The sequence below is a fragment of the Odocoileus virginianus genome, chromosome 6 (assembly GCF_023699985.2).
Source record: "Odocoileus virginianus isolate 20LAN1187 ecotype Illinois chromosome 6, Ovbor_1.2, whole genome shotgun sequence".
NCBI classification, from domain to species: Eukaryota; Metazoa; Chordata; class Mammalia; order Artiodactyla; family Cervidae; genus Odocoileus; species Odocoileus virginianus.
Genome location: NC_069679.1, coordinates 38,688,212 through 38,700,919, shown reverse-complemented (window position 1 = coordinate 38,700,919; position 12,708 = coordinate 38,688,212). Strand labels below are relative to the sequence as shown.

At 34.3% G+C, this 12,708-nt stretch overlaps 1 protein-coding gene across 4 annotated transcripts in view; it reads right to left on the bottom strand.

Moving 5' to 3' along the window:
- ICE2 (interactor of little elongation complex ELL subunit 2) overlaps positions 1–12,708 on the bottom strand; it is a 59,943-nt gene that overhangs the window by 37,174 nt on the left and 10,061 nt on the right. For all 4 annotated transcript variants that reach the window (XM_070469198.1, XM_070469197.1, XM_020894115.2 and 1 more), the window contains 5 exons: positions 12,559–12,678; positions 2,926–3,063; positions 2,204–2,320; positions 1,869–2,028; positions 727–908 (listed from right to left, as the gene is read on the bottom strand). In XM_070469198.1, the coding sequence (XP_070325299.1) occupies positions 727–908; positions 1,869–2,028; positions 2,204–2,320; positions 2,926–3,063; positions 12,559–12,678 (717 nt within the window). The remainder of the gene's footprint in view (positions 1–726; positions 909–1,868; positions 2,029–2,203; positions 2,321–2,925; positions 3,064–12,558; positions 12,679–12,708) is intronic.

Genomic DNA, 12,708 nt, shown 5'->3' with positions numbered 1-12,708 from the left:
GTTGTGTCTGATTCTTTTTTGACACCATAGACTGTAGCCCGCCAGGCTCTTCTGTTCATGGGATTATCCTGGGAAGAATACTGGAGTGGGATGCCATTTTCCTCCTCCAAAGGATCTTTCCTGCTCAGGGATGGAACCTGTGTCTCCTGCAGCGGCAGGCATATTCTTTATCACTGAGTCACTTGGGAAGCCCACGTTATCATGATATCCATCTTACAGACAGCAAACTAGACACAGATAGATTATGTAGTTTGCCTAAGGTCACACAGATAGTAAGTATACACTAATAAGGATTAACAATTCAGCTAAATACTTTCTGCATCAATCAAACTCATCTGATCCTTTTCATACCTAAAAACTATTGAATACTAATGAAACCAATTAAATAAAACCATTACCACAATGACCACCATTAGTGAGTTCTTAGTATATAAATACTACTAAAGACTGTGCTCAACATTTTATGTGTAAGTATCAAATTTAATCCTGACAGTAATTTTATGAAGCAGATATTATCATCCTTCTTCCATAACAGAAGAAAACTGAGGCTGAAGGAGGTTAAATTAGCTGTCTAAAGTCTAGATCCACCAGGGGTTCAATTTTAAGTTTTAATCTAATGTTTATATTTTTAATTACCAGATTAAGAGACTTGTAGTAAAACATTACACTTTAAAAGGATAAACAAATACATTCTCTTAAGGTAAAAAAAAAGGAAGTGTTACATACATCCATTTCAGATATATATTCTTCTGGCTTGTCCATAAATACTGCAGACACTGGAACAGATGTATTTTTGGACATCATGAATTTTAAGGGAACTTCATGGAAGATTTGATTTCTCTCTCTCATTGTCATTTTCTTTTGGGGAAGTGGTGAATTAATATAAATTACTTTAACTGGTTTTGAACCTTAAAACAGAAAAAGAATAGGAGGGATTAGTTTGTAGTAGTCATATAAAAATAAAACAATATAGGATGTACAACAGAAGAATTACTAAACAAAGAGACACAGGATAGGAAAGTGGAAGCATATGTCCCATACATGTGCCTTGAACATGAAGAAATGTAAAGACTCTTAGAGATCTAAGGGCAAGAGATTATTACTGGCAAAAAAATATGTTCTGTTTCTAACAAGTTTTTAGAGGATTTTCTGTTGTTTATTATTAATATTATGCTTTTACTGTCATTATTACTCAGTTACGCTTGAGTTATACTTTCAAAAAGTGATAAAATGGTTATCAGAGAATATACCATATTTAACCCTAATTTGTAGTTTTATTTTTAGACATAGTCCTTCATTTACTAGAACTGTGCTATTACATATAAGAATATTAATTCTAGAAGATACAAAAATCTATTAAATATGAACAAAAACAGAAGGGAAATAATATTTTATACAGAATTCATGTTCAAATACTGATTTTACCGTCAAGAGAGAAATGATCTTACGTTTATAAGTATAGACTTACTTTAAATCTGAATTCCAATAATAGGGAGGTAAACAAGCCCTGGAAACTAATCCATTTGAGGCTGTCTAATAAAATATTACATTCCTTTTATTTCAGTGAAAGAACAATCTTTCCCATTTCATATGTTTCTGGCCACCCTAAACTATAATTTCTTTTCTACTTCTCACAAACCTAGCATGCATACAGGTCCTGTAGATCTAATAACTCACTTATGAGAGTCAATTCTAGAGCAGCACTATATATTAAAAAGTTCTCCTGAACATAATTGTCAAGTATACATCCTCCTTAAATCAAAACTTAAGCTTTCTGTATTTGACAAATGACCACCTGTATTTAGAGAGCTGAAAGAGAACTGTTTGAACTCTTTTGAGAGCGTTACTTGACATGGCAAATCACACACCTGCAACAGGTATTACTTGAATACACACTGGAATTTCCCACTGTTCCTTGTAGCTTGGTCCATGATTATTTAATAAGGTAAATAATGATTGACTAGTTAAAGCTATCTGAGGGTGGTATCTTGCAACAAGCTTCTCTGCATTTGGGTCTTTACTAATGTCCTGAAAAACAACATAAAACTTGTTACTTGATTATACTTATTGGAAACTTTGACTAAGTCATGAGAAAGGAGAAATTAAGGGTACTTTAAAACAATCAGTTTACATGTACTTTATGAGGTAAAGAAGATTACCTCATAAAGTTTTAAGGAAGATCCAAAACCATCTTACTACTTACATAATGCATAGCTGCAGCTATTTGTTCTGGTGTTTCAACGGCTGGTATGGTATCTTTTGACAGCTGCAACTTTGCAGGCATTGAGGGAAATACTGTTTTCACATATTTTACACTTCCCTAAATAAGAAAAAAATGAATGTTTTATAGAGAAATCTTGTATTTTTTCCTGAAGTATCTTTTCATTAAACTTAAAATTCTTCATTCTACTAAATGCAAATTATCAAATTTAGAGCCTTCTTAAGACAAGATTTTCATGTTTTTACTTAACAATCACCATATATGTGTTTTTAAAAAAAGGATCCAAGATAATGATGCCATGGAATTTTCTCTGTCACTTTAAATTCTAACCTCTCATTTTATTCAGTACAAGTCATAACTGGGTGTAAGAGAAGATATCTTCTCCACACACATACTTCCAATATAATTGTGAGTAAAATCCTTTAAAGGGGCTTTTTGCTTGTATTCAGGAACATTAAAAAAAATAGAAACTAAGAAAATCAAGAAATAAAGTTGGTAGTAATAACTTTTAAAACATCAAATACTTGTAGCCATACAATAAAAGGGGACACATTTATATTGCATATTTTAAAAATTACATCTTGCTACTTCTCAAAATTTAAGCATAAATACTGAAATATATTTAAATTATGTTTCTATGTGAAATATAGATGATATTTCAGACAAAAATATATTTATTTTTATTTTCATATGGCGAACCTTACCAATGCGAGAAGAGTTTTTTCTAACTTGAATCCCATCTCTATTCTGAATGGGAAGAATCCCATTAAGCTGGTGACTTCATGGAGAGTATAGAATTCTGGATAGTTTTTCACTTGTTCAATACAAGCTTTTAAAATTTGCTAAAAATTAAGAGAAATTCATTTTCATTGTACTTCTCTAACAATGAAACAAAAATAATTTAGTTACATATGACTATATAATTATTTACTTCAAGTATAAGCCTCATTCATTAACTAAACTTCTAATAACTCAGGCATACTGTATATTTTTTATTTGATTCAAACTCTTATTTTTAACAACAATTCTTTTTAGCTTAATTTCTTTAAAAAATGCTGTTTAATAATACTAAAAGTAGAAATTGTACTAGAATTCTCCAGGCTAGAATACTGCAGTGGGTAGCTTTTCCCTTCTCCAGGGGATCTTCCCAACCTAGAGATCCAACCCAGGTCTCTCACATTGCAGGCAGATTCTTTACCAGCTGAGCCACAAGGGAAGCCCAACAATGCTGGAGTGGGGAGCCTGTCCCTTCTCCAGTGGATCTTCCCAATCCAGGAATTGAACTGGGGTCTCCTGTATCATAGGCGTATTCTTTAACAACTGAGCTATCAAGGAAGCCCTAGAATTTAAAGTTAGAGAAGACATATTTTCTACGTTATTTAAGAAACTGTCAAAGAAATAGAGACATGAAATTTTTAACACATTTTGTGGCAATAAAATCAGCTACATGAATGATTAGAAATAAGTTTAATACCCTAAAAAGAGTCCCAAGCACAATGAATTAATGAAGTAGTTATTTTACAGGTTATTCTAATCTTCAATCTAAAAACAAAATGAGAAAGGTTATAACTAATTTGTATTTTCTTCTCTCCAAAATGTTCTCAAAATATTAATGACTTACAAGGAAATGTAATGAGGAAGGAAAATTCACTGTTTCACCTAAATAGAATATATGCCACTTGTGATGACATGTAAATAACTCAAAGAAGCACAGCAATTTTGGAGGGGGTAGGGGAGTTGTAATGTAAAACCATACACACTACATTATCTTCTAAGATACAGGTGTCTCTTGGTATCTATGGAATTGCCCATGGACACCAAAATCTGAGGATGCTCAAATGGCTCATATAAAATGGTATATAGTACCATCAGCCATCCATATAAACTGGCAGAACTGGCAGATATGGAGGACCAAATGGATGTGTTTTTCCTTCTTCTCTCAATGAACTTTAATCTGAACCTGTTAGAATATAGTTTATATCACAAAAGCTTTTAGCAATAAGTATACTTTTATATTTTATATCCCCTTTCCCTTCAGACATTTATAAAATGTGTCATTACAAATCAGTATCATTACTCCAATACCTTTTCATACATAATTTCTTCTTCTCTTCTTTAATCCTCTCTCCCTGCTATCTTTCACAATTTTCCCTTCAATTCTACGCTTTTTAATAATGACTATGATATTTAATTCAGGATATTATTTGCAATTGGGCTTCACTGGTAGCTCAGATGGTAAAGAATCTGCCTGCAATCCAGGAGACCTGGGTTTGATCCCTGGGTTGGGAAGATCTCCTGGAGAACGGAATGGCCACCGACTCCTTCTAGAATTCTCCCTGGAGAATTCTAGGGACAGAGGAGCCTGACAGGCTCCAGTTCATGGGGTCACAAGAGTTGAACGTGACTGAGCAATTAACACACACACACACACACACACTACTTGCAATTAAGGCATATGTAGGATAACATGGGGAAGTTCTGTTTGTTTTTAACAACCAGAGTCAAGGGATTTCCCTGGTGGTCCAGTGGCTGAGAGTATGTGCTCCCAAAGCAGGGAGTCTGGGTTTGATCCCTGGTCAGGGAACTAGATCCTACATGCTGCAACTAAGATAGGTGCAGCCAAATAAATATTAACAACAACACAAAAAACCTAGTTAACTGCAAACTCATATCTGCATAATATCTTTGCTTCTCATTTATAATATTAGTCAACTTTCACCCCTAACATTCCTGTCCTAAAGTAGTCATTACAAAAAATCTGAACATGCAAAAGAAAGCAATATATAAGAACTATGTGACATACAAACTATCCTGATTCGATATTTATCTTAACATCTTTCTTGGTAAAACTCTGTTGAATATCACAGTGCTCGTTAAGTAAGTTTACTCAGTAATCATGGCAAGAGAAAAATTCAGTGTAAATCTATGACAGTTTTATACCTATACTCAGATATATAGTTTTAAAGGTATTTCACAGCTGGAAGGTATTAAGTAACCAAAAGATCTTATTTAAAATATTTAATTTAAAAATTTTAATTAGTAATTTACTTACATTGGAAAAACAACTAAGAGTGAACAAATGAGGTTAAGAGATTCAGGCTGATCCCCATCACCCACCCACGAATATTATTTAACACTCAAAGTACCTTGAAAATGAAAAACACCAAAAACACATACATGTACACATCATTACAAAGAAAGATGAAAATGACTATGCTCCAGAGAGAGAAAATACATTTTCATACATGTTTCAAGCTTAACACTTAACAGACACTACTTCTGGCAATATGCTAAAGTAGTATCTTAAACAGCACTCCTATCCAAATAACACTAGATGCTGGCTAGGTTACAACTAACAATTTTCATGCATTGCTGGGCTTGGTAAAAGCAAGAACCATAACTAAATAAACAAACTCCAAATACCTGGAATGAGGAAAAACAGGAGCAGTGAGCAGTAAGAAATACACGAAGAGGCTTGAGAGCAAATGTCTCAACTAGTTCTAAGATTAGGTAGGCAACTGAACATGACAGTGCTACATTTAATGCTTGAGAAGCAGAGATCTTGACAGATATCTGTATACCCACATTCACAGCAGCAGTATTCACAACAGATGCAAATCAAGTTTCCATCAATGGATGAACAGATAAATAAAATGTCCATATACATACAATGGAATATTCAGCCTTAGAAAGAAAGTTCTGACACACACTACAGCTGGATGAATCTTGAAGACATTATGGTAAGTAAAGTAACTCAATCACAAAAAGACAAATACTATGATTCCACTTATATGGGGGTATCTATAGCAGACAAATTTAGAGACAGAAAGTAAATGGTGTGTGATACAATAAGAACTAGTTTGTGTTTGTTCCTTATTCCTGACCCATAGCTCCTAAGGCTCTTGGAATCTCCTAAGTGATAAGAATGTCTTCTTTATGCTAATGAGATGATAAAAGGCCCAGAGGCAGCTAGTCACAAGCAGCCAATGATTTGATCAAGCATGCCACTAAGTAATCTCCATAGAAGCCCCCTCAACAATCTCAAAAATGGGATCCAGAGAGCCTCTGGGTTGAAGACACGGAGGTCTGGGAGGGTAGTGTGCTTGGAAAGGGCATGGAAGCTCCATGCCTCTTCCTCACAACTTGCGTTATGCGTCTTTCTCTTCCATTTGGCTGTTACTCAGTTGTATTCTTTACATTAAACTGGAAATAGCAAGTATTCTCTAAGCCATTCTACCTAATTATTGAACTCAAGGCAGGGGTGAGTCATGGAAGCCCTAGCTCAGTGTCTCAAGAGCTGGAGAATCGGTTGGTATGAGAGAAAAATCCCACATAAATGGTTTCAGAAGTGTTGTGAATAGAAACAGTTCAGAAACAGGGATAGTCTCAGTTTTACATGATGAAAAGAGTTCTGGAGATTGGCCATACAAAAATATGAATGTAGTTAATACTATAGAACTGCACATTTAAAAAATGGTTAAGCCAGTAAATATAATGTTATCTGTATTTTACCATAATTAAAATGAATTTTTAAAAAAGGTAAGGAAATTCTCACACAAACTACAAAATGGTTGAATTCTGAAGACATTATGCTAAGTAAAATGAACCAAACACAAAAGGACAAACACTGTAATGACTCCACTTATATAAGGTACCTAGTGAAGTTAAATTCATAGAAATAAAAAGTAGAATGGTGGTTGTAAGAGACTGGGTGGAGGGCAAATGATAAGTTATTTTTAATGAATATAGTTTCAGTTTGAGAAGATGGAATAGTTTGGGAATGAATGATGAAAATCTATTCACAACAGTGTTCAAGTATTTAATGCTACTGAACGATCCTTAAAAATGGTTAAAATGGTAAAATTTGTTATATATTTTACCACACCAAAAAAGAGAAATATAAGACAGACTGAAACCTAGTAGGTTTGGGAATCCCAAAATGAGACTTGAGAAAATTAAAAAGAAGCAATTAATTGAAAATGGCTGAGAATTTTAAAGACTTGATTATGAATTTAAATATACAGATACAAGAGACACAATGAACCAAGTAGGATTTTCTTTTTATAAAGTACATTGTAATGAAACTGTAATATATCAAAAATAAAGAGCAGTCAGAAAGAAAAGACAGATTCCCTAAAAGAAATTGACAATTAAACAATACATTTTTCAATAAAAATACATGAGCCAGAAACAGGAGAATTTTATCATCAAACACTGAGAAATAAAACAAACTGTCAACTTAGAACCATGTATGGACTAAACTATCTTATTAAAATGAGAACAAAGTAAAAATATTTCCGGGTAAACAAAAAAGAAGACTGTTCACCACCAGGAGATCTTCACGAAAGGAACATCTAGAACATAAAGCATTTTAGAAATAATGAAGAGGATCTCAGAATGTATATTTGAAAAGTAAGAGGAGATGGAAAGGTAGAAAAAAGGTCCAAATTTGTAGTTAAATGAAGACAAATATTGCCCATACAAAATAATAATGCAGGTTGGTTTGAAAGAGAGACAGGATTATCATATGACCCTACAGTCACATTCCTGGGCATATATCCAGAGAAAATGCACGGTTTGAAAGGATACATGCACCCCGATGCTCACTGCAGCACTGCTTACAGCAGCCAAGACATGGAAGCAACCTAAACGTCCACTGACAGAGGAGTGGATAAAGAAGATGTGGTGCACATATATGATGGACTATTATCACTCATCCATTAAAAAGAATGAAAGAGTGCCACTGCAGCAACATGGATGGATCTAGAAAGAGTTATACTGAGTGAAACAGGTCAGACAGGGAAGGAGAAATATCATACGACATCCCTTATATGTGGAATCTAAAAGGAAATGATACAAATGAACTTACTTAAAAAACAAAAAGAAAAACAAAAAGAAAAAAAAACAAAAAAACAAAAACCAAAAAGAAACTCACAGACTTAAAACCAACTTATGGTTGCTGGGGGGTAGGGGACAGTTAGGCAGTTTGGTATGGTCATGTACACACTGATCTATTTAAAACGGACAACCAACAAGAACATGCACATGGAACTCTGCTCAATGTTAGGTGGCAGCCTGGATGAGAGGAGTTTGGGGGAGAATGGATACATGTACATGTAAGGCCGAGTCCCTTCGCTGTTCACCTGAGACTATCACAATGCTGTTAATCAGCTATAAGCCAATACAAAATAAAAAGTTTTAAAAACTTTTATTTATTTGGCTGTGCCAGGTCTTAGTTGTGGCATGGGGGATATAGTTCCCTCATTAGGGACTGAACCCAGGCCCCCTGCACTGGGAGCATGGAGTCTTAGCCAGAGGACCACCAGGGAAGTCCATTTTTTTCTTTAAAATATACTTTTCCTATCTCCATAAACTGAAATGTTCTCAGAAACACTGATCACCCTAGGTGCAGGGAGCATCCCCAGTGCCCAGACTGTAGTCTTGAAATACCACTAGAAACTAAGGCTCTAGGAGATTCTTGATTCCAGGGCTCGGTCAGATATTGTACAAGACTACTAGAGTGACTCAAAGCCAGTATGAAGAACCCATCACTGTTCAAAGCTGGTATTATCTGAGTTTCAAAAAGGATAATTGTAGTGGACTAAAACCCATCAAATATACTTATCTTCATTATTCAATAATATTTTTCAAAAAACAGTGATCACTATTGTAAAGTAAGATGGGGCCAATTATGTTTTTGAAAACTGATAAAGAAGCTAGCATTTTTTTCCTACTATATGAAATGGGAAGCCAAACAGTAGATGAGGAAAAATATCTTTATAAAATTATTCCAACTAATGAATAAAAATAAATGATGCAATTAGAATCTTATAATTTTGCAGACCAAGTGAATCAATGAATCCAGGCATTAAACCTCAATAGCTCCTAACATCTCAAAATCAGACATTATGTGTCACCTGATTAAAGAATACACCACCATCTATATGTTCAAGCCCTTTGGCAAGACTATAATTCTGATCAAGTTTTGGATCCAGCTGACAATTTCTAAGAAATACAGAGCAGAGAGAAACATACTGAGGATTATTATGAATATATAATTATAAAAATCCAGACTGTAGGAAAGTCTACAGGTCAAATGATCCAGGTTCTTGAAAAGACAGTTAAAGGGAAAAAAAAAATATGAAGGGGTAACTTGCAGATTAAAAGAAACTGTTTTATCAGGTAAGGGAAAAAACTTCCTATGTATACAGTGGTTCCCTTTATCCAGGAGGAATATACTCCAAGACTCTCAGTGGATGTCTGAAATCATAGGTAAAACCAAATATCATTTCAATCCATTTATATATCTATGATAAATCTAACTTAAAAATTAGGCACAGTAAGAGACTAAAAACAATAAAATAAAAACAGAACAATTATAGTGATATTGTAATAAGTTATGTGCATGTGGCCTCTGCCCTCAAAATATCTTACAAAATCAAGGTCTCTTCAGTCTTAACTAAGCACTGCAGATGTAACTTGGGCAATTTGAGGTGGGACAACAAAACGGAACACAAATTTCATTTTCCTTCATTATAATTTCATGGATAGAAGATTTGTTTCTGATGTAAATCTTAGCAACTGCAGCATGTGATTTTTGTTCTTTCCTTACTAAGTTGAGAACTTACCTTTTTACTTAAAAGAAACACTCTGTGGCTTCTTGTGACATACCCAAATCAGCAGCGTCACTACACCAGCACTACTGGACTATTATCAAGCTAAGTAAGGGTGACTTGAACATAAGCACTGTTGACGCCTCAACTGTCTTCTGATAACCGAGGGGTTTACTAAGAGACTCATGGGTGGGAGAGGCTAGACAAAAGGATGATTCACATCCTAGGTGGGCTGAAGCAGGAAGCTGAGAGAGTTCATCAATGCTACTCAAAATGATATGTCAATAATTCAACATATGATGAATTATTTCTGCAATTTTCCACTCGTGGATAACTGAAACTGAGGAAAGTAAGTGAAACTGAGTTTAAGGAGGGACTACTATACAAGTCATAAAACTTCTGCATTTAGAATATTCAAAAAACTCCCACAGATCAGCAACAAAAAGGGAAAATCCAACAGAATAAAGGGAAAAACCTGAACAATCAATTCACAAGACATGACTAAAAGACATGTGAAAACGTATACAGCCTTTTGTACATAGCACTCCATCCTCTAGTTTGATTAAAACTAACATGACTAAGTATCAATTTGCTGAGAATATGGAGTAAAAACTTCTCAAAACCTGATGGGTAGAATGTAAACTGGCATAACCAGTTTGGAAAACAGTCTAACATTATCTATTGAAGTTGAAGATGTGCCTATTCTATACCCACAATTTCATTCCGAATCATATATCCAGTAGAAATGTGTGCACATGTGCACCAAGAGACATGTATGACAATTTTCACAGGGGCACTACCTTGAATAGCACAAATCTAGAAACACTCTCAATTTTTAAAAATTTATTTATTTTTTAGTTGAAGGATAATTGCTTTACAGAATGTTGTTGTTTTCTGGCAAATTCTGGCAAACCACAACATGAATCAGTCATAGGTATACATATACCCATGGCTGCCTTTTGAGCTTCCCTCCTATCTCCCTCCCCATCCCACCCCTCTAGGCTGATACAGAGCCCCTGTTTGAGTTTCCTGAGCCATAGAGCAAATTGCCATTGGCTGTCTATTTTACATATGGTAATGTATGTTTCATGTTACTCTTTCCATACATCTCACCCTCTCCTCCCCTCTCCCCAAGTCCGTAAGTCTATTCTGTCTGTACAAACAGCCCAAATTTTGATCAGCAGAATAAACTATTTATGTGCATTCATAATGTACAGAAATGAAAATGAATGAAATACAACTACACATATACATATATATGAAACTCACTAACATACTATTGAGTAAAACAAGAATTCTGTCCACATAGTACAAAAGAGGGGACTCCCCAGGTGGTCCACTGGTTAAGAAAACACCTTGCAATGCAGGGTATGTGGGTTTGATCCCTAGTCAGAGAAATAAGATCCCACAGGCCATGGAGAAACCAAGCCTACACGCCGCAACTAGAGAGATCAGCACTCTCTGGAGCCTAAGTGCCACAACTAGAGAGTCTATGCCCTGCCAGGAAGGATCCCACATGACACAACAGAGATCCGATGTGCCACAACTAAGACTCAACACAGCCAGATAAATACATACATAAGTATTTAAAAAAAAAAGAATTCACATAAAATTTAAAAACAGACAAAAGAAAGCCTGAACGACCAAAAAAAAATTTTTTTTAAGGCATGGAAATTATCAAACCAGTCACTTGGCACAGTGATTATTTCTTCAACAAGGGAAACATTATTTAGGGGGGTAACACAGGGGGCTTCCAGGTTAATGGTTTTATTTCTTGACTTGGAAGAGTCACAAAGCTGTTCACTATAAAATTATTTGTTGGAAAGCTATATATATTTGCTCTAAATACTTTTCCATAGGTACATTACATTTCATAGCATAAAATTAAAATTTGAAAACAATAAAAAATTAGATAAATATCAGTGAGTCTTTGGGGTGAGATGTAAAACGTAACAAGACACTGTGCTGCTAAGTCAATCTGGGTAAAAAGACTTAAAGCTGATTGCTAGCTATCAAATAATGTACTTTGTTAATAAACATGCTTATTTTATAAAAGTGGTAAAATACCCTTAAAATCTACATCTTAACCATTTTTAAGTGTAGAGTTCAATACTATTAAGAGTATCACATTGATTTGTACAGAGACTAGTTTTAAAGGCTTAAAAATAATTCAGACTGGGGTTGATGTTTCTAGATGAATACTACAACTCTAAATTTTTACTATGTCCACTAAATGATGGGAGGTTGCAAGGCAGAGCAATTTACATGCTTTTTTTTTTGCTAATAAATCTGCATGAATAATTTAATAATAAGAAGAAAAAAAATTATCTGATGAAATTTATCACCTGGTGGCTGTTTACCATGAGGATAGTGAACACAAATTTATGACTCAGTTCTAAAGGATCATTCAGATTTTTAAGGACTAAGATAACTCCTTAAATCCCATTCTCTCACAAGGCAAATCAGTTCATCACATCAGATCACCCATATGAGTAAAATACAATTCAAATACAGTAGCTAGATCATTAAAAGTAGTGTCTGATTTTGAGGTGTTATTATTTCTAGTATTTCCATCACTTAAGTACATGATGAATAAAAGACCTATATACAATTTGGTCTCTAATTTGATAACATTAATATATACTTTTGGAAAATCATCACACATTTTAAAATGCTGCTATTGCCTATCACTTGGCAGTTTAAATAAATGTGATTTTTCTTTACCTCTGTGAAGAGATGAGCATCGTCAGAAAGCATATTATAGTCCTGGGCACATTTCTTTGCAGAATTCTGCAAAAATTTTAGGAATTCTGTAACTTCTTCATTCACATGTTTTTTCATATCCTGATTTTGGAAAAAAAAAAAAATAGACAT